This window comes from Candida metapsilosis, assembly GCF_017655625.1.
Source record: "Candida metapsilosis strain BP57 chromosome Unknown scaffold7, whole genome shotgun sequence".
NCBI classification, from domain to species: Eukaryota; Fungi; Ascomycota; class Pichiomycetes; order Serinales; family Debaryomycetaceae; genus Lodderomyces; species Lodderomyces metapsilosis.
The window spans coordinates 1,954,117-1,975,152 of record NW_027138165.1 but is presented as its reverse complement, the minus strand read 5'-3'; the positions used below and the strand labels follow the sequence as shown (position 1 = coordinate 1,975,152).

Genomic DNA, 21,036 nt, shown 5'->3' with positions numbered 1-21,036 from the left:
CTCCAATCATACACATCATGACCATCGACCAAGCTCTTATTAAAAGAAAACTTCTCAATGTTGCCAGCACGGGACGATTTGCCACTTTTACACCAGAAGAGACGAACCATCATACAAAACAACTCAAGTCATATCTCCAAAACCACCAGGATAAATTAGACTCAATTGAATTGTTTCAACTTTTCGAACTAGATTTCTACTTGTCACTCATCACAGGCCATGACATTGAAGCCAAAGCAGTACTTGAAAGATTGAATGATCAGTTTGGTGATAAAGTCTCATCGCAACGTATCAAGCTACTCAAATCAATCTATTTTGAAGCGATTGGCGATTTAGAAAGTGCGGGTAAAGTATTGAGTGAGGACCCAGATGAGTTGGAATTGTCAAGAAGATTAACGACAATGTCTAGACATGATGGGGCAAAATACATTAGCAACCTTGTTTACTATTTGAACCTTTCTCCAGGTGATGTAATTGCATGGTGTGAATTGGCTGATGAATATGCCAAATTGAAGGAGTATAAGAAAGCTATTCACTGTCTCAAGAGGGTGCTCATTAATGAACCAGATGCTTATACTTTATACAACAAGATAGGGCTGTACTATTACCAGTTGTCGCTTGATGCCAAGAAAGAAAAGAATGAGCTTCTACAGGCTAGTGTGAAGGAGTATTTGAGACTGCTTGAAATTTATGAAAGTAATCGCTCCACATATGAGGGGTTGTATAAGACCGTTCAGGATTTGGAGGAATCTACACAGAAGGAGAAGCTAATCAAGATTTGTCAGCGTGAATTAGATACCAAATAGTTTAATACAACCACATGGTAAAATCTGAGCTTGGAGATACACGTGGACCTTTCATAATGTTGGACTCGGACTTGCCACAAAATTTCCATGTCTTCACCTCGTTCGATTGGTTGGATATGCAATATCCGCGGGTAAAATGTGAACAACGTGGCGTTTCCAAGCATTTAAGGTTTCTTAGCCTGGTCATGTTTTTCTTTTTTTGTGGTCTGATGTAACCCACTTCCCCGTGGGATTCCATGGAGGTAGCTTTCTGGTATTCTATTTGCAGATTTGATGAACATAAATTATCTTACACAAAGCAAGAACAAGCTTTTTAGTGCAAGTATGTGCTACCATATTATACCCCAAAATAATTTGTCATATGTTTCTTACTATGTGTATGTACTGCATAAGATGATTCTAGAAACTCAAAGCAGCAAGATAAGAAGAAGAATATAAATAGGGGATCAATTTCCCTTGAAAATGAAAATGAAAACTCAATTACTCTTTCTTCTTTCCTCTACATAACACTTTCATCAAATATCAATAATCAATAATGAGTTCTAAAGCTTCCTGTTCATGCTGCTCCAGTAACTGCACTTGTGAAAACACATGCAAATGTGAAAGCACTGACAAATGTACTTGCCAACCAAAGTAACTATCATCTGTTGCTGATGACTATTTATTGATATTGCGTTGTATACTGTTATGTATTCAATATAAGCTAAGCTATATAATGTTACAGTGAAATTGTAGAAATAACTTTCAAGGAGCTGTGGAATGACTCTGGAGCGGAGTAAAACTTCCCCGACTCAAACGTCCGACTGAATTCCAGCCCCGACGCGGAGAAAAGAGCAAATCCCTTCATATCTCTCTCGACCGCTGCATAGCTTGAAAGGTCGTCAAGAAATGTGAACTAGGATGGCCGTATAAGAGTTTAAGAAGAGTTTAACCGAAAACTGTTCAAGCCTCGGAAAGCTCATTTGCAACACATTTCACATCATCATTTCTCTAGAGAAGATGATCTACATCAAAACACTTCTTTGAAAGTAAATTCATTAAACTAAATCATAAACCTATAAACCATTGATAAGCAACCATGGTGGAACCACTATCAACACTCACTTGGTGCAGGTATCACACTTGCATCCACCTTTATCACTAGCACAAGTACAAGATGAACCACAGCTGCAGGATTTAGTTTGATCGTTGTTTGATGACATTCTGATAATATATTTATTGATTGGTTGGATTTGATACAAATTGAATTTGATGGAATTGATTGAATTGAGATGGATTATGATTTGGAAAAGAATGGGAATCTTGAGTGGTATTTATACTGAAAAATTTGTATTTGGTATGACGTGTGTAATGCGATGCGGCGATTTCCTTATTGGGAAAGAATCAACTAAAATATCACCTTACATACAGGAATTCAGTGACCAAGAGCCAAGACTAGGCAAAATGCACTCAACACACACAAAAGTAGCAGGCACAAATATCGCAGACTAAAACTAGCATATGAGTGTTTATTGCCAGACGTAAATGTCTCAGCAGAAACCTCGCAAGCTGATGGACCACTATTGCACTGATCATCCATTCCAGCAATATATTTTTTGCGGCAATTCTGCTAAACTCTCATTGACCATCAAACTGAGAAGTAGACTAGTAATTCAGTGTTAACTGCTTCAATACGTCTATTCCTGATCCTATATACACGACACACCCACAGCCCTACACCTGGAACAATCTCTTGTTAATAACATCCCAATTCAAATGATCCCACAAGTTATTCAAGTACTCATTCTTTCCAGTAACACCATAATCCTCAACATACATGTAATCCCAGTAGTTTATAGCCAATATAGGTAAATACTGCTCATCTTCAACAGCACTAACACCAGCAACTTCCTCTTCCCCACTTGCTCTTTTCTGCAAATTAGCCAAACTGTTAAAGCTAAGCTCATCTATACCACCATTCAAATCCAATTGTTGACGCTTACCGAAATAATAAGGCACTCCATCATTATTACATTGAAGAAACTGCAAGTTCTTGGTCTTATCCTCAACAAGATAAATCCATCCTTGTCCATATGCATTCTCAGCCATAGTCAACATCTTAGTTCTCAAAGCATCAACATCTAAAATATCCTGATGTATTAGCTTCTCCATAAGGAATCGTGAAGGTTTACTCAATTTCGAGTTTGATTTATCAGTCAATTGTTCAAAAAAGAAATGATTCATGTGAGACATGGCAGCATAATGGAACGTATGTTGTTGAGTCGTTTGCTTAGCAGTGTTGAGTAAGATTTCAAATGGTTTTTTCGTCTCATTGGCCGTTCCATTGGTGAGTAAGGTCAAATTGGTTAACAAGTAGGTTTGATAATCTGTCCATGCTGTCGAATAACCTTTTGGTGATAAAAGCCCTTGTATTCCTTCATTGGACCATGATTCGTGGTTGGCTAACCTTGGTAATGTATGAACAGATCGGAGCTGTCTAAAGAGACTATTTCGACTTGATTTGAACATAGTGGATGGGTGAATAGGGTCTGGTAGAACATTGAAAAAAATTTTTTTTTTCCTTTTCTTCGTAGGAATATCAAATCTGCAACATCGTACACAACATACAGACATCTATTACGATTCTACTCTACTGCACACCTCTCAATCGTCCTCTTGACAACAGGAATATTCAAACTCACCCAATTCTGATCCCGTAGCAACTTTTTCGGATCATTATTCACCTTACCGCTTCCACCGCCACCTGTCGCAGCCACCTTCAACACTTCATCATACTCACATTCTTGCCACTTGTACTCCCTAATCACTTCATTCGATTCAAAATCGATAAAGATTCGACAATCTCTTATCCTGAAAATCACATTATCAATCCTTAGGAAAAACCGACATAGTAATAATAAACAAGTTGGCATCACTCTGATTTTTATAGAAAGCATACTTATCCCATTATCTGCCAACTCATCCTCATACAAGATCATCTCATCAAAGAACAAGATAGGATCAGGGTTCATTAATCGATTCACAGGGATCTCCAATGACTCATCACCACCAACAAAGTTAAACCCACGACATTGACCCACGTAATTTGGCGAATACGTCCAGTCATATGGCTTCACGGCGTCCAAATCGGTCAAGTCACTCACTTTTTCATTCATTTCATCTTCCGCATTAGTCGAAGATTTCGCATCACCGCCTCTTTTCTCGTGTTTCTTGCGTCGGTTTTGACGCAGTTGGAGCCATTCTTGATGATAACTCACTTTTAAATGACTATCGTCTTCCAACGTATCCAACGCATCTATCGAATTAAACCAAATCTCACGTAGATCCCCATCACCAACTTCTGTTTCTCCTGTATACTTAATCCGTACAAAATTATTTCCAAAAATCATCTCTGGTAACGGAAATTCAAACTTGGTATCGCCCAAATGATCAAGTTCAGCCGACGACAAGATGGGTTTCTTGATAGTATATATCTCCCAATCATTCACCTTGATCGATGGCTGATCCTGTACCGGGAACGACAGCTGAGGAGCAGGGATAATTATACTTCCACAATGCTCACACTGGGGATTCTTGCATTCACCATCGTGTTCCAAAGGTATACTGATTTTTGGTTTGGCGAAAGGAGCTCTAGATTGTGCTGATACAACAGGAGAATGTCCCAGTAGTTGCTGTGTTGGCTGTGGCTGCTGTTGCTGCTGCTGTCTTGAAGGAGGGGCCCGACCTCGGGTATGTAGCTGCACCATTTCTCTAGCTGCATTAACATGCACCGCATCAATACCACGGCGTGGTTGTGTAGGAACAGCAAAGTTCAGTGAAGGACGAGTAGTCGTTGGTTTATCATTATCTTTACTCATACTTGCCGTGTAACTACTATATAGAGATGAAACAGTTACGTGATTTCGTAACTTTTTTATTTTCTCGCGCCAGTTTACCTACAATACAGTACCATATATCTCTTCTATTCTTCTACTCTATTCACTACCTGAATCTTCAAACTCCTTTCTTGAATCATTATGCTCCCTTAACCCTTCTCTAACCGCCAACACACTATCAACAATAACGGCATCAACACCAGCTCTCATTTGAATCTTGGCCAATTCGGGATCATTATTCTCAACCCCATAAGTAACACAAACCAAACCCGACAGTTTAACTACTTGTGCTAAACGCGGAGTCTTGACCAATGTTTCCGCAGCAGAAACGATTCCTAATAAATTCCATTTCTTGGCGAACCGAATGGCATTTTGTAATGATGATGCACGAATATCTGCCATTGGTGCAGTACCACCTTCCGTTAGATACAAGATTGGCATAGTTGGTTGTTTCAAAGAAAGGAGAAGACACACGTCTGGATGAAATGATGAGAACACAATATGACGATTATTGACATTTTCATCATAGACAACTTTAAGTATTGTGTCCAAGTACAAATTCAAATCAATGGCTAATTCACCCATACTTTCCTGTTCAGCTTCATCCAACATCGGATATTTCAATTCAATGTTGAACCCAACATGTTGTGGCAATTTCTTGAACAAATCTTTTAAAGTGACGAAATTAGAAGCAATGGAACTTCCTCTGGCATTTCCCTTGTATCCTTTACTTTTCCAAGTCTTGGTCAACTTCATCCGTTCATCAAATTGACTAGCAAAGTCACGATCAACGATATCGTCATGATGGGAGCCTCCATTCAACTGGAACGACGACTTGGCTCTAGGTTTCGATCTCACCAAGACCTCATCATCAACAGCTCTAACTGGCTTTTCACTAGTCTTGTTTAATCCAAGAAATTGTTCCAAAGTTAACAAATGCATAGGAATATCAACACCCAGTTCAGCAACGGTAAAATCATGGTACACAACAGGGACGAAATCTTTTGTCAATTGCACATCAAACTCAACATAGGAAGCACCCAATGACGAAGCAGCAATGAATGATTCAACGGTATTTTCTCCCAATTGTAATGATTGTCTACCACTCACATTCTTACCCAACCCACGATGTCCAATGACTCTAGTCGAGACCAATTGTTTCCAATACGTGTCTGATCTCGCAATTGACATTGCGTGATGTTTGAATGGGAGGATCTGTAAATATTCAAATCTAATAAGACCAAGGATATCCAAATTTGTAGTCTCGAGGATAGGGATCGTGATGTTGTTATTTAATGACCTCAAATGGGGGCCTACTTTAGTGTATGCATCTTTTAAAAGTGCAATGGCTCTACCCAAGACTTTTTTATTCACTTGGTAAGTTGGAATCAAGTCAAAGGTGATTATAACATCATCAATCGATACATTGTTGGTAAGTTTGAAAGAGATTGGGTCAGTGGCACTTCCATGATAATCCTCCAAAGGTAAATCAATAATCACAGGTGGTTCAACTTGTTGATTTGTTGACTTGTAACGACAAGTGATGGACAATGATAACGCAGTATCCAACTCGGTAGCAAATGATCTCGCCAACGAAATCTTGTTTAATTCAACTGGGGCACGATCATCACGCAAATCAGTAGTTCCCAAAGTAACCAAAATCAAACTCTCCTCTTCACCAAGGTACCGATGACCAAATGATTTAACTGCTCTAATACGTTTCTTTCTCTTTGGTGACGTTGATCTCGACACATTACCAGAAGAGTTATTCTTCAATTGCTTATAAAACTCATTCACGGCATGTTTATGAGCTTCAGGCAAACGATCAATACTAGTTGGGAGAGCACCAACACCAGAAGAATCGTCTTTTGGGCGCAATACTGGACTTGCAGCTTCACTAGGCACACGGGCAATGTTATTTTCCGGATGATATGTATCATAAAGCAAAAGTTTAGGATCACGAGGCACTAACAAATCAGCAACTTTCAAATGACCTCTTAAACATGCATGTTCCATAGGTAGCCAACCTGAATTATCAACAATATCATAATTTGCATCAAATTCCTTCAACAACTTGACAATTTCTGCATAGCCTTCAGACGCAGCAATAAAGATTGGTGTCCATCCAAATACTTGTTCACCAATTTCAGTATTTGCATTAGATTCCAACAAGAACTCAACCAACCCAGCAAGATTCATCTTTGAAGCAATGTATAATGCCGTTTCATTCTTGTGGTTTTCATCGGTGTAATCAATATCAATCCTACCATCAGTGATTAATGAGTTTAAAATACGACTTGAGTTTAATCTCACTGATAAAAGTAATAAGTCAGGGCATGTCAATTTCCTTGGACTGTTAAATTTGATCAATACTTCGGTGGTTTTTGGATGTTTACCAATGATTGATAAATGTAATGGAGTAAGGTTTTCTTGATCACCCCAGATTTGCATATTATCAATTGATGATTCAGAATCAATCAAATCCCATTTGGTGCAGTGGTCCAACAAGATATTTGTCACTTGAACTAGTCCATACTGGGCAGCATAATGCAATGGAGTTCTATTATAGTGATCTTTAGCAATCAAGAGCTTTTTATCATCCAATTTACTCAACACATGCAACAACCCACTAGTATTGTTGATGTTGTTATTATCAGCCCCATTAGCACCACCAATTAACCAATTGGGTGAATCTCCAGGAGTCAATTGTTCTTCTTTAATGAATTGGTTTTTACCAAGGCTAATGACATTATGATGGAAGAAATTTCTACCATTAATATCCTTTTCATCGTACAAGCCATGTAAATGTTTCCAAATCAAATCAATACATTTTTCAGCATTCAAAAGGGAAGCTTTGTTTAGTAAAGAAATGTTGAATTTTTCAGTCTTGTTATCCAAGATACTTTCCTCCAATGCTTTTGAATCATCATTTTCCAAAATTTCTTGAAATGATTCAACATTATTTTCAATTTTCAAAGTTTCCAATTTAACTTCACTAGTTGATCCCATAGTTCCCAATTGTAACAAGATGCGATGAATTATATCTAAATTGTTGGCAACTTCAGCTTCATTAGCAAAAGGTAATGCATCAATCCTTGTTGTTAAATAAGCTTCCTTGTTATTACGTGACACATCAATCTCACTAACTTGTCCATCATCATCGTTCAAAATTGAAGACAACTTCTTATCCAACTTTTTCAAAATCTTGATAAACCCACGATGGTTTAATTCACCAAACCATTTCAAATTACGAAACAACATTCTCAACTCAATCAAAATGTTGACAATTTCATCCAATTCTTCTTGACTTTCAACCTTATGAGTAACAACATTGTCACTGTAGCCTAAAACTTGAATGATTTTAGTCAATCTTCGTTCATATTCCTTATACTTTGCATTGTAAAACTCGTCAACATTTTCAATATTTCTATCAATTTCAAAAAAGAAGGAACTCAACGTCTCCAGAATTAACTCGGGATATGATGCTTCGTCAATATCGGATTCTTGTTTAACTGAATCAATCGATTTGATGATTTTCTTTAAATGTTTGTAGTCCATGTAATAGATCGACCATTCTGGGATCTGATGGGATAAGTATGTCTTTCCAAACTTCATATTGGAATGGGCACTGTAGTTTCGTTATCTATATTTTGATTGACTCCGTATTGTAAACGTTTGAATGAAAAAGCGATTAGTTTATATAAATGAGGGAACTGTAACACTTTTGCCGAGAATCAACACAGAGTTACACACAGACACACGATACGATGTTGTATTTTCTCTGTAAGTTGATGTATGATTATTATTACGTGTAGTAGTAGTTATATTAGAGTTTCGCAGTCAATAATGAAGGAAAACGTGGGCCATCTCAAAACTATACACTTATATGCAGGATATTTTTTATAGATTCCGAATATTGTTCCGATATAGGAAGTGTTGATGTACCACTGCTTAATATGATATGAGTATACGACAGACAGAGCCCAAATACATTAGTGTGTACCTTTAGAATTGATAAAAAGACCGCTTGAAGAGTGAAGTTTGGAGTTGAGTAAGTATACGAGAGCAGTTATTACTTAGGAGTCATAGATTATCCTTAAGCGAAGAAAGACATACTGCATACAGCGTAGCCTACTTTATTAGAGGTTTGACTCCAAGAAGCACGTGATTAAGTTTACAAGTATTATTGATCTCCTTCTACTTCAGTTAGGTAAACAAGTAATATTGTTCTGACGACAATGACTTTCCATGAAAGACGTCGGTCTTTCATTGGAAAAAGGTTCTCTCGCTTTCAAATGCCCTTCAAACGGCATAATTCGATCCCATCAGATGACACTGTGTCCCCTCTTTTTGTTTTCGTCTCTCTTTCTGCATAGTCTAATGAAATGATGCCTACTTTATGTTAGAACGTGGGGTACATTCTACTTCTATCTGCATTTTGCGTAGAAGTAAACTGTGACCGAATTGAATGTCATTTTTAATGCCGATGTTAACCATATTCTCGCTTTCGATTGTCATTTACAGAACAAATACAAATAAAGAATGCCAAACTTGTGTCTTCTCTCTTACATTCCATTTTAGGAAACACTCAGTTTTATTGATGTTACAATAGTATAACTCATCGCATTGCATTGCCATTAACGGATAGATCAATCCAAATATCGTGTATCTCATAATCACATATAAATACACCAACAACAGTCCCATTCCCAACTGTATCTTTATTTCTTCTTCTTCTTCTTCAACTTATCCAAATGTCAATCGAATACAAATTTCATCCAGATAAAAAAGCAACTATAATAACAGCACCATTCTCTGGTGGTCAACCAAAAGGTGGTGTAGAATTAGGACCAGAATACATTTTAAATGCCGGTTTCCAAAAACAAATTGAATCACTTGGATGGACTACCAAACTAATCAACCCATTAGCTAATGCATCACTTGAAGAGAAGAAATCCAACATTAAAGATGACTTTGGAGTGAAAAACACTGCTATTGTTAGTAAATGTTGTCAATTACTATTTGAAGCTAGTAAAGCCAGCTTAAGTGAAGGAAGATTACCTTTGGTTGTTGGTGGTGATCACTCTATTGGAACTGCTACTGTTGGTGCTAGTCTAGCTCATAACCCAGATACTTGTGTTGTTTGGGTTGATGCACATGCCGATATTAATAGTCCTAAAACTACTGATTCCGGTAACTTGCATGGATGTCCATTGAGTTTCCTAATGGGAATTGATGAAGATTCATATCCTCCTGAATATGGCTGGGTTCCACGTGTATTAAAATCTAACAAGTTGGTTTACATTGGATTAAGAGATGTCGATGAAGGTGAAAAGAAGATTTTACGTGAACATAACATTGCTGCTTTTTCAATGTATCACATTGATAAATATGGTATTGGTAAAGTTGTCGAAATGGCCTTGGATAAAGTCAATCCAAGTCGTGATTGTCCAATCCATTTATCGTATGATGTTGATGCTATTGATCCTTCTTTTGTTCCAGCCACTGGTACTAGAGTTGAAGGTGGTTTAAGTTTAAGAGAAGGTTTATTCGTAGCTGAAGAAATTGCTCAACTGGGATTGTTGCAAAGTTTGGATATTGTTGAAACTAATCCAATGTTGGCTGAAACTGAAGAACATGTGTTGGATACTGTTAGTGCTGCTTGTGCTATAGGTAGATGTGCATTGGGACAAACTTTACTATAAGAAATATAGGCTATAATAAAATATTCTGTGGGTAATAATTTTGTAGATTCGATTCACTTTAGTAAAAGAATGTCAAAGAATGTGTCAAATAGCCCGTTGTGCATACAAAGCCTAGAAATTGCATTCTTGAATACTGACTTGTAGAACTGCGATAGAAACGATTAGAATAATATTCCTACGCATACAAGGATGATTGATTGCTACGTGGATCGCCCATTCTCTGTCTATATAAAGCAACCAAGTTACGCAATCACTCTTTTCATAAAACAGTAAAATCAACAAAGCTACTTTACAATGTCTTCCGTTATCGTCTCAAATGTCCCATCCAAAGTTTCACCAGCTGAACTTATCAAGTTTTTTTCCTTCGCCGGTCACGTTTCCAACTTAACTCCCTTAAGTGAAACCAAGTACCAAGTCTCCTTTGAAGACCCAAAAGCAGTGTCGACTGCTTTAATCCTCAACGACGCCGAGTTGGACAATACTTTCATTAGAGTTGATGAAGATTTGCAACTCACCGATGATGGAGACACTGGCGTTGCTCCACAACAAGGTGGTATTGAAAAACAGAGACAAGATGATATTGAAGAAACTTTGCGCAACGCCAATGCTCAAATTAGAAACAAAACCCAATCAGCTGACCTTCATCAAGAAGATAAACCGAAATACGCTATATTAGCAGAGTTATTGTCTCACGGGTACCAACTTTCCCATAAAGTAGTATCCAAAGCCACTGAATGGGATAAGCAGCATGGAGTTTCTGAAAACTACACACACTTTATCAAATCATTAAATGAAAATAAGGAGAAATGTCCCGTGATTAAAGGACAAGAGAAATTGGGTAAAGCTTATGAACATTCAGAGTTGAAGAAATATTTCGATAATTTGAGTAATGATGTTGCCAATTCGAAAAGTGGTGTCAAGGTTAGTCAATTTTATCAAAATTTGGCTAATGATGTTAATTCAATTCGTGATCATGCTAAGAAATTGGCTAAGGAAAGGGAAGGCTCTAAGGCATAGCTTTCATAAGGAATTACTTAGTTTAACATGAAATTCATACTTTTAACTTTTTCTTGTAAAACTTGAAAAGTATCGAGTAAAACTTAATTTGGAGACTCCTCTTATTCCAACATTTTTTTGCAACCATTTTGCACAAAAAATGTACATCTTTAAATTACTCTTTTAAAATATCCCGCATAAGCCAGCTTTAGCATAGAGGACACTAGTAGTAGTCCTCATCACATTTTGAACTGTTCGGCCAATTGAGTTAGGTTTTTCGCTCGAGTGTTATAAAATCGGAGCCACATCGAGTATTGCATGTGCACGTGTTCACAAATACATCCAAAATTCTAAACAATCATCCGAACTTATAAACCAGGCTGTATATCAACTGAGGTCTTCAGCTCATACTATAATCTAATATGGGTGAACTCCTGTTTTCGTGTCCCCTTACTGCTTGAGGCTAAATAGCAATTATCAGCCTGTGATAAAAAAAATTCATTACACAAAAGGCGCAGCAGCCGCATTCGCCTCGGAGCGTCATATAAATAAAACTCACATTTGCTGTTTTACAATTCCTCAACAGATTCTCTTTTTCCTCCTTCATAACGCAACTCAATTACAATGTCAGTTATAGCTTCCAACATCCCTTCACACGTATCACCAGCAAAAGTATCTGAATTCTTTTCCTTTTGCGGTAAAGTATCCGACTTGGTGCCTCTTGAAGACAATGGCAAGACAAAGAAATACCAAGTTTTATTTGCTTCACCTAAAGCAGTATCAACTGCATTGTTGTTAAATGATGCTGAGTTGGAAAACTCGTTTATCAAAGTTGAAGAAGACTTGGAGCTTACTGATGGTGCTAAAGGATTAGCTCCTCAACAAGGTGGTGCTGGCGCCGCAGTTGCTCAACAGAAAGGTGATATCAAGGACACCTTAGGTGGTGCTTCCGGTGCTGGTGGCACAGCTTCTGGAGCAGGCGCGGAAAACGACTCAATCAAGACTGGTGACAAAACATATGATGACGTTGAGCAAGAAGAGAAGCCAAAGTATGCCATCTTGGCACAATTGTTAGCTGATGGGTATGTCTTATCAGATCCAGTCATTGAACGTGGATTAGAGTTTGATAAAAAGAATGGAGTTTCAGAACGTTTCCAATCGTTTATCTCATCATTGGATAAGAAATATGTCCATTCACAAGATCCAGACTCGACTGTCAATCAACACTTACAAAAAGCACAATCAACTTTTGCTAGTTCTGGATTACAAAAGTATTTCGATAATGCAATCAACTCACCATTGGGACAAAGAATCCACAAGTATTATCAAAGTCTTGCTGGAGATGTCAAGGATGTTCATGAAGAAGCAGTTAGATTAGCCAAGATTAAGAGGGAAGAGCAAGAAAAGGAGAAGCAAGGAGTTGCTAGTTCGGGAACCACAGGTGATATTTCCGGATCCACTGCAACTGAAAAGACTGCGTAAGTGGAAATGTTGAAGTAGTAAATTATTGTCAAATATAAGTTCTCATAGTTTTTATGTAATTTTGGGTGCAAAACCAAAAGATATTAAAATTTGAGGAAACATTTTCCCCTTTTTTAATCTTTTTCCCCCATAACGCCACTAAAGAAAAATGCTATTACGTCCTCGATCACTACTTCATCAGCTATCCAAGAATAATCCACCCTCAAAGGAACCACAAGGCGGACTGAAACTACAACCTCGATACAAATTTTCCCCAAACCAGTTACTGAGTCTTTACCATGAAATTCATTTATTGTTATGCCTACTTGATGATTTATTCAAATGTCAAATCCTTGATATCGAAACGATGCTAAACTCGTAAGTGAGAAGGGCCTGGCCTCAGTTGCTTGCTTTTACGTACATATACTAACTTGCAGGTCCCCCTTTAGTCATGAAGTTTTGAAAAAGAGTATACGTATTGGTGGTAAGAAAAGTCATGATTTCAGTTTACATTTACGCAGATACCTTGAATTTTTAAGAATGATTAAGCCAGTCAGTTACAATAATCCATACGTTGCTGTGTCATATAACAACTACAGTTTGGCAACTGGTTCAGAAAGTGCTGGTGGTGGTTTTGTTGGATGTGTTGGAGACTTTGCTTATTCACGAGCTATGGGACACTACATTATTTCGTTGATTAGAATGCTTGAGAATGTGTTTGATTATTATCTTGAGACAGAGTCGGAGTTGTTTCTGGATGTTGATTCGATGGTGTAAAATACACCTATGCGATGGAGTAAGCAAGAGAGTAAATCTCTACAACACAAATCAATACACTTCATAGTATGTTGAGGATTGGAAAAGTCTAATATCAATAAACACTGGATTATGTGCTCTTTGCAACTCTGCTCTCTTGTAGTCGATACTCGTTCTGGAGCATTGTCTACATTATCAGTCAGAGAATCTCTTGCAGATATTCCACCACCTTCGGCCTGAAGTGCTCTGATTATCCTACCACGAACAAACGGCCATTTAAATGAAGCATCTTGTCGACGGATATGCTTCAAGCCGACGCGTCAAAGACAAGTCTAGAGGGATTACAATGCAAGTTGCAGTTGACTTCATTCATGTCTCTTTGTGTCTCCTTGATTCAAAACAGAAGAGTACTTTGGTGATGTAATACACTCACAAGACGGTCCTATTGTTTAAATGAAAAGAAAAGAAAAAACACCGAGGAATAACTTTCATATGTCAATTTTCTCTTGTCGCGTCTGTTTATGTGTGTGTATTTTTACGGAAAAACTGAAAAATCCAATTTTGATTGGTTCTCGGTAAATTCAAAATCACATCAGAAAAAAAAAAGTAAAGAGTCATGAGTCAAAGTCACATTTTGTGGGGAGGGGGCGGTAGGCAATTTCACACAAAAGTACCAGCCTGTGAGACATTGTAGACTCGTGCACTGAGCTATTCATTCATATGTCAGACGTTGCCGGAAAAGATTAATCGTCCGTTTAAGGTAATTGGTCGACCGATGTAAATAGGAAGTTAAAAATGTAACTACAGTGCGTTTTAAGTAAGTCGTCTCTTTAAGGAATTCGTACAGAAAAAAAAAAAAAACAATCAAAATTTTACCAAGTTTTAGTACAAAAATCTATGTAGAATTGGACTCAAAATAGCTTAATCAAAACGGTTTTCTCATGGCAATGATTAGGAAGTGTTAGTTTTATCACCCAATGGCTCTCTTTTCTGCGTTTTCGCCATCTTTTTCTCCATATCTTGCTTTAATTTTTTACTCCGAGGCTGAACCTCTTGGCTCGTTTTAATCTCGCCATTATCCATGGAACACACCTTTTTCTTAGGCCCTTTCAGTGGAGGGTTTTCTTTCAGTTCTAGTTTACGTGATAGCGTCCTTATTATGTTATCCTTTTGCGCAATTGTTTGGTCACGTAGTTGAATTTCCCTGTTTCTCACCCGTTCTTTTGCACGAATATTTCTCTCAGTTGGTTTCGAGCTTTCTTCTGGGTAAACAACACCGGAAACCCCATTTATACATAAATTCGAATTCAGAGAATCATATAGTGGTGCGTTTTCATCAGAAACTATTGCATTTTTCTTTGTTAGCTCCGGATTTTCAAGGACCATTTGTTTATCAATGGGCCATAGCCCAGACTTCCTGAACCCACTTGAAATGTTCTCTTTTGTCATCCTAAGGTTTCTAGAGCCAATCCAGAACTCTATAAACTTGTCTTTTGGGACAACATGTGTTGCATGCCTGTCAAAATAACGGGCAACAAGTTTTCTGTAATGATCCTTAACGGGTTTGAAAACACCGACATCTAACGGCTGCATCAAATGCAGGCAATGGGGTGGTAGGTAAATCGGGATCACTCTAGCATCCTTTAGAACCAGTTTGAGCTCTTCGCTGTAATGTGTTGCGTGGTTATCCATGATCAAAATCCGGTAATCTTGAGAATTTTTTGGTGCAGTGAAAGGAATGAATATCTTCCGCACCCATTGCTCAAAATGGTCTCCAGTGTTCCAGCCTTTATAGCTCACGGCATAAGCCCACTCCAACTTCTCATCATCTGAAATCTGGTTGGTCATGAGCGTTTTACTCTTGAATATTGAGAGGGGATATCTAATTCTTTCTCCTGCAGCTGAAATAGCCTCCACAACTGTGGTAATTTCCTTACTATTTCCACTCTTGACATTCGTACTCTTTTTCAGACTATCGCCGGCAACTCTTTTCTTTCCAATTTGGTGTATAAATATACCTGTTTCGTCCATGTTCCAAATGTTTACTGCCTCAACCTTGTACCGAGTTACAGCGTCCTCATAGCGCTGAAAAAACACCTCTATTCCTGCCAAAGAGACCCCATAGGTTCGATTCTGGTCTGTCGGTTTGCCTGAGAGCATCCTAATCCATGGGTGTCTCTCCAACATGTTATATGGCCAGTTATCTCCTACGTGATGATCTATACCGAGCGCGTCCAAAATATCTTGCGCAAATTCTTGCATCTCACAGGCTGTTAACCCAACGTGTTCGTGATCTGCTGCTTGGACCTGTCTAAGAAAGAGGATCTCTTGCTTTCCTGATAGTACTTGTTGACTTTCGTGAGCTTGTTTGCGTGGTAAACCGCCATCTAATCGATAGGCTAATGCTGATCTGTAATGCCCATACTTACGTGCAATTTTAGAATTATTAGGACGAGTTTGGCTCTTACTTTCAATAACAGCCATCTGCAATGATTCCTCCCATTCTCTTTTCTCCTCCTCTGTCTTTTTCTTTTTCGAAGGTGGCATTGTGGTGGTATAAGAGCGGGTTAAAAACTACACTTGTTTACATTTTACGTGATTTTTTTTTTATTTTTTTTGTACGAATTCCTTAAAGAGACGACTTACTTAAAACGCACTGTATAATAAAAAAGGGCCGTTAGTTGTCTATATTGTGGACCCGGAGGTACGGATGTTGAAGAGAAAAGAAAAATGGGTCGTGTATAATTGTCTCTTTTTCCCCAGACTAATTTTTTAATTTTTATTTTTTATTTTTACTTCGACACAAAAAAGAGAAATGGAATCATAATTTTTCGTTGGCTGTTGTTAGGTAATTTGACCCCGGATAAATATATATATATAAATAAATATTCATAGCCATACCAGATTTTTTTTTAAAAAATTTCATCTTTTTAAACACTCTTTTCTTCAGTCTTTCTACTAACAAAGCTATCAAAAGACTTTGATTACTTCATACATATTCAATCATATTTATTTTACAAAGAAATAACTAACTAACAATTATTTTTGAAAAAAAGTCTCAGGTCCATTCCCATACACATTTTTTATATAATCTATAATGGCTGCATCTGCTGACGTGAAAAAGACAACCAAAAAGGGAGCAGTTGATTTCGTTGCTGGTGGTGTTGCCGGTTTATTCGAGGCATTATGTTGTCATCCCTTGGACACAATCAAGGTTAGAATGCAATTGTATAGAAAATCTGGTCAAAAACCACCAGGATTCATCAGAACAGGTATCAATATTGTTCAAAAAGAAGGTTTCCTTTCGCTATACAAGGGTTTAGGTGCTGTTGTCATTGGTATTGTTCCCAAGATGGCTATTAGATTCTCATCTTATGAGTTCTACAGAACATTCTTTTATGACAAGGATGGTAAAATCACTGCTGGTCAAACTTTTCTTGCTGGTGTTGGTGCTGGTATCACTGAATCTGTTATGGTTGTTAATCCTATGGAAGTTGTTAAAATTAGATTACAAGCCCAACATCACTCCATGAAGGATCCACTCGATATTCCAAAATATAGAAATGCTCCTCATGCTGCTTTTGTCATTGTTAAAGAAGAAGGTTTCAAGACTTTATACCGTGGTGTTTCATTAACTTGTGCTAGACAAGCTTCTAACCAAGGTGTCAATTTCACCGTCTACTCCAAATTGAAGGAATACTTGCAAAAGAGACAAAATACTGATATGTTGCCATCCTGGCAAACATCAGGAATTGGTTTGATTTCCGGTGCTTTGGGTCCATTATCTAATGCTCCTTTGGATACTATAAAGACTAGATTGCAAAAATCAAGTTATGCTAGTAACGAAAGTGGATGGGTCAGAATTGTCAAGATTGGTAAACAATTGGTTAAAGAAGAAGGTGCTGCTGCTTTGTATAAAGGTATCACCCCAAGAATTATGAGAGTTGCCCCAGGTCAAGCTGTTACTTTTACAGTTTATGAATTGATTAAGGACTTGTTGACTAAAGATTCAGTTTCATTGACTAGTAACTCTGAAAAGAAGTTGAAGTAAAAAAAAAAAAAGGAGGTTGAAATAGAGCTTGTATAGCAATAAAAAATTACCTGTACATTATCGACTGGAGTTGTAATAAAGGTTTCGCTTGGCTCTTGCTGTGATCTGAAGGGATCGAGATTTTTGAAATTTTTCAGATGCTTCCGGTTTACCGAGGGAACGAAGAGATGGATCACAAAACAAATGATACAAACGGACCCGACTTCGGAAACGAATTGACACCTACCCCACCAAATTCAACAGGAAGCCGTTGCGAGAAGCAAAACAGTTCTACGATGTGAAAAGAAAGTCGCCAAAGAGAATACCAAACTAGTACGACCCATTACCAAAGGTATTAACAAAATAATGTATTAATCATAAAACAAAAACTAAACATCCAAAACACATCCAAAAGTCCCACTTTTTCCAAATCCCAATTAACTTTCCTACTTTCCCTTCCATCCCCCTCTCAAAAAGCTTCACCCTTTGCTCTATGAATTGAAAAAATGTGCGATTGCACAGCATCACCTCTAGCAAAAGTCTTTCCACAATATTTACAACTAAATGGTTTTTCTCCAGTATGGATTCTAACATGTGTAGTCAATCTATACCGTTGATTGAAAGAAGCTCCACAATGTTCACAAACATATGGACGTTCACCAGTATGAATTCTAATGTGTCTGGTTAAATCAGATACTTTTGCAAATGCCTTGGTACATCCTTCATAAGTACAGTGATGAGTTTTGGCTTGTTGTAAACTAGGATCACGCTTTCTTCTTTGACGTGGTGCTGAAGCTGTAGTAGATGCAGTGGCTCCAGTACTTGCAGTTGAAGGTGCACTTGATTGTTGGTGTTGAGAATGCACTTGCGCATGAGCTTGAGCATTGGCAGTAGCAGCTGCTAATACTGCTGCTTGAGCGGCACCATTAGGATCATGGGGATCAAATAAAGGTGCACTATTGCCATGTTGATCCTGATGCTGTGGTGATACTCTACCATGATGTTCAGTATCAACATGATCCATCAATTTTTCATAAGAGATGAATCCTTTACCACATTTAAATGCGTTGCAATGGTGAACACGAACGTCTTTCAAATCAACATGTGGAGCAGCTGCTTGTTTCGAATGGTCTTCACTACCAGCAAATACATTAACATTATCATCAACTACATGTGAATCATACTGTTGTTGATGAGCCAAATGTTGTTGCAATTGTTCTTGCTGTTGACGGGCTTGTTGTTGGGCTAATTCATGTTGCTGTTGTTGCAATAAATGTCTATGGTCTCCATCTTCAGGAAGATCCAAATTAGAATGGATATTTGAAGCATTGTCAGAGTTTTGTGAGTTTTCAGCATTAGCAGCAGCGGTAGCGGCGGCAGCAGCTGCAGCAGCTGCATCTTTCAAAGCTTCATCAACAACAAGATCATGATGAACGTGTGTTTCATGAATTGTCAAATTAGTCTTTTGACTAAACCTTTTGCCACAAGTAGAACATTCAAATTTTTTAGGTTGACTATGAGTTCTTCTGTGATTTCTCTTGTCAATAACATTTCTAAATTCTTGACTACAAACTTCACATTGTAATGAATTTGGATCATCAATATCTTTGAAAATTGTTCTTGTTTGAGGACGTACATCACCTTGATTAGTTTCCGATCCTGACTCAGTTTTGATCCTCTTATTAGCACTGCCGCCTGACTTACTACGCTTAGAACCATACTCCTCGTCAGCACTTTCATAAAACTCTTCTTCTTCCTCATCCTCTTCCTCTTCCCCAGGGCCAAGGGCAAAATCATCATCTTTACCACTATCATCCCCATCATCCCCATCATCATCACCATGACGCTCATGTTCATCATAGTCTAATTTGATTTTGGTAGCTCCCTCTCCATGATTGGTAGTTGCGCCTTGGCTATCTTGTTCCAACTGTTTCTTAATTTCTTCGTCAATTTGCTGATTAATGGCGTCCTCATCGGAGTTATCAGTTTGTCTGACTTTATCCCTTAATGAGGCTCTTAATTCACGTCTTTTAGAAGCAAGTGTCATAATCAAATCTAAGTGGGGATTAACTTGTGTCTGCAAAAAACTGTCTATTGGTAGTTCTTTTTAAAAATTGGTAGTTGTGATAAAATGTGTTGTGAGTTTGTGAGTGGGAAGAGAAAGAGAAAAAATTTTCGCTACCATTGGTGCACTACCAATTGAATGTCTCAAATTAAGTTCACACAACATTGATGTTTACGACACTGAATAAAAATCTAGAATCTACGATACGCCATTCTCTACCGTTGCTACTATTCTTCTCATAGACAAGTTCACATTGATCCAATATGAACAGACTAAAAGCTGTACCCTTCCTTACTCGTCAGTTGCGCTCACAATGGTACCATCAATCGCATCTCCACACATCCTCCAAATTACAACTACCTCGATTCTCCGTCAATCGAACAAGTCCCACCAATCGTACTAGAGTCACGAAGGAGATCACTCCCGAGGAAGTACAAAAATTCAAAGAGGCACAAGAACGAGCCAAAGAGCGAGGATCATTTGAGCAGAGCTCTTCTCCATATACAACTAATGACGAATTTCCCTCTTACCAATCGCAATTTTACATTCCCAATAATACCAATGGGATCATTACTCCTCAAGATCCTATCTATGATATCTTGGCTGAGCCCACATTAGTTATTGAGCGACAAATTGAGTTTATGAATTTATTCATCGGCTTTGAACAAGCTAATAATTATACAATTATGAATTCTAGTGGACAACCAATTGGGTTCATGAGAGAAAAGGATATTGGTTTTGGCCGAACTTTGGGTCGTCAATTTTTCCGTTTACATCGTCCTTTTGATATCGATGTTTTTAATATGCAAGGGGAGTTGGCCTTAAGTATTAAACGTCCATTCTCATTTATAAATTCTCATATTAAGGCGTTATTACCAGGGTATGATGATAACAATGATATGATGTATGAAGTTGTTGGCGAAAGTGTACAAAGATGGCATTTGTGGAGACGGAAATACAATTTGTTCAAATTAGAGGATGAAAAGACTGACGATTATGAACAATTTGGAGATGTTGATGCTCCATTCTTGTCATTCGATTTCCCAATCAAAAATGAACATGGTAAGGTCATTGCTAGTGTGGATAGAAACTGGGTCGGTTTAGGTAGAGAGATGTTTACCGATACTGGTGTTTATATCTTGAGGTTTGATCCTCAAAGTTTCCAAGGTATGGAGAGTTATTATGGCGATATTAGCAAGAGTGGCGTTACAATGGATCAACGAGCAGTCATTTTATCCTGTTTTACTAGTATTGACTTTGATTACTTTTCAAGACATAGTAGTGGACATGGACTTTTCTCATTTGGAGGTGGTTACGATGAAGTATAAAAAATAGACTAAAT

At 37.8% G+C, this 21,036-nt stretch overlaps 11 protein-coding genes across 11 annotated transcripts; 6 read left to right on the top strand and 5 right to left on the bottom strand. All coding sequences in view use genetic code 12, as the record gives it.

The window, feature by feature from the left end:
* Positions 1 to 17: 17 nt before the first annotated feature.
* I9W82_005428 (uncharacterized protein) lies at positions 18 to 806 on the top strand (the record flags this gene model as incomplete). The annotated part of the gene is made up of 1 exon (XM_067694603.1): positions 18 to 806. The coding sequence occupies one exon, from the start codon at positions 18 to 20 to the stop codon at positions 804 to 806; it is 789 nt and encodes a 262-aa protein (XP_067546908.1).
* A 1,713-nt stretch (positions 807 to 2,519) lies between these two features.
* Positions 2,520 to 3,314, bottom strand: I9W82_005427 (mitochondrial 37S ribosomal protein mS42; the record flags this gene model as incomplete). The annotated part of the gene is made up of 1 exon (XM_067694602.1): positions 2,520 to 3,314. The coding sequence occupies one exon, from the start codon at positions 3,312 to 3,314 to the stop codon at positions 2,520 to 2,522; it is 795 nt and encodes a 264-aa protein (XP_067546907.1).
* Positions 3,315 to 3,430: 116 nt separating this feature from the next.
* On the bottom strand, positions 3,431 to 4,663 carry TIP41 (Tip41p; the record flags this gene model as incomplete). Its single annotated transcript, XM_067694601.1, has 1 exon — positions 3,431 to 4,663. One exon carries the CDS (start codon positions 4,661 to 4,663, stop codon positions 3,431 to 3,433), a length of 1,233 nt encoding a protein of 410 aa, XP_067546906.1.
* Positions 4,664 to 4,780: 117 nt separating this feature from the next.
* On the bottom strand, positions 4,781 to 8,296 carry GDE1 (glycerophosphocholine phosphodiesterase; the record flags this gene model as incomplete). Its single annotated transcript, XM_067694600.1, has 1 exon — positions 4,781 to 8,296. The coding sequence occupies one exon, from the start codon at positions 8,294 to 8,296 to the stop codon at positions 4,781 to 4,783; it is 3,516 nt and encodes a 1,171-aa protein (XP_067546905.1).
* Positions 8,297 to 9,435: 1,139 nt separating this feature from the next.
* On the top strand, positions 9,436 to 10,386 carry CAR1 (arginase; the record flags this gene model as incomplete). Its single annotated transcript, XM_067694599.1, has 1 exon — positions 9,436 to 10,386. The coding sequence occupies one exon, from the start codon at positions 9,436 to 9,438 to the stop codon at positions 10,384 to 10,386; it is 951 nt and encodes a 316-aa protein (XP_067546904.1).
* Positions 10,387 to 10,680: 294 nt separating this feature from the next.
* Positions 10,681 to 11,403, top strand: I9W82_005423 (uncharacterized protein; the record flags this gene model as incomplete). The annotated part of the gene is made up of 1 exon (XM_067694598.1): positions 10,681 to 11,403. The coding sequence occupies one exon, from the start codon at positions 10,681 to 10,683 to the stop codon at positions 11,401 to 11,403; it is 723 nt and encodes a 240-aa protein (XP_067546903.1).
* A 603-nt stretch (positions 11,404 to 12,006) lies between these two features.
* On the top strand, positions 12,007 to 13,620 carry I9W82_005422 (uncharacterized protein; the record flags this gene model as incomplete). Its single annotated transcript, XM_067694597.1, has 2 exons — positions 12,007 to 12,860; positions 13,293 to 13,620. 2 exons carry the CDS (start codon positions 12,007 to 12,009, stop codon positions 13,618 to 13,620), a joined length of 1,182 nt encoding a protein of 393 aa, XP_067546902.1.
* Positions 13,621 to 14,550: 930 nt separating this feature from the next.
* On the bottom strand, positions 14,551 to 16,146 carry I9W82_005421 (uncharacterized protein; the record flags this gene model as incomplete). Its single annotated transcript, XM_067694596.1, has 1 exon — positions 14,551 to 16,146. One exon carries the CDS (start codon positions 16,144 to 16,146, stop codon positions 14,551 to 14,553), a length of 1,596 nt encoding a protein of 531 aa, XP_067546901.1.
* A 550-nt stretch (positions 16,147 to 16,696) lies between these two features.
* On the top strand, positions 16,697 to 17,650 carry SFC1 (Sfc1p; the record flags this gene model as incomplete). Its single annotated transcript, XM_067694595.1, has 1 exon — positions 16,697 to 17,650. One exon carries the CDS (start codon positions 16,697 to 16,699, stop codon positions 17,648 to 17,650), a length of 954 nt encoding a protein of 317 aa, XP_067546900.1.
* A 448-nt stretch (positions 17,651 to 18,098) lies between these two features.
* On the bottom strand, positions 18,099 to 19,676 carry I9W82_005419 (uncharacterized protein; the record flags this gene model as incomplete). Its single annotated transcript, XM_067694593.1, has 1 exon — positions 18,099 to 19,676. One exon carries the CDS (start codon positions 19,674 to 19,676, stop codon positions 18,099 to 18,101), a length of 1,578 nt encoding a protein of 525 aa, XP_067546899.1.
* A 281-nt stretch (positions 19,677 to 19,957) lies between these two features.
* Positions 19,958 to 21,022, top strand: I9W82_005418 (uncharacterized protein; the record flags this gene model as incomplete). Its single annotated transcript, XM_067694592.1, has 1 exon — positions 19,958 to 21,022. One exon carries the CDS (start codon positions 19,958 to 19,960, stop codon positions 21,020 to 21,022), a length of 1,065 nt encoding a protein of 354 aa, XP_067546898.1.
* Between the last annotated feature and the right edge of the window lie 14 nt (positions 21,023 to 21,036).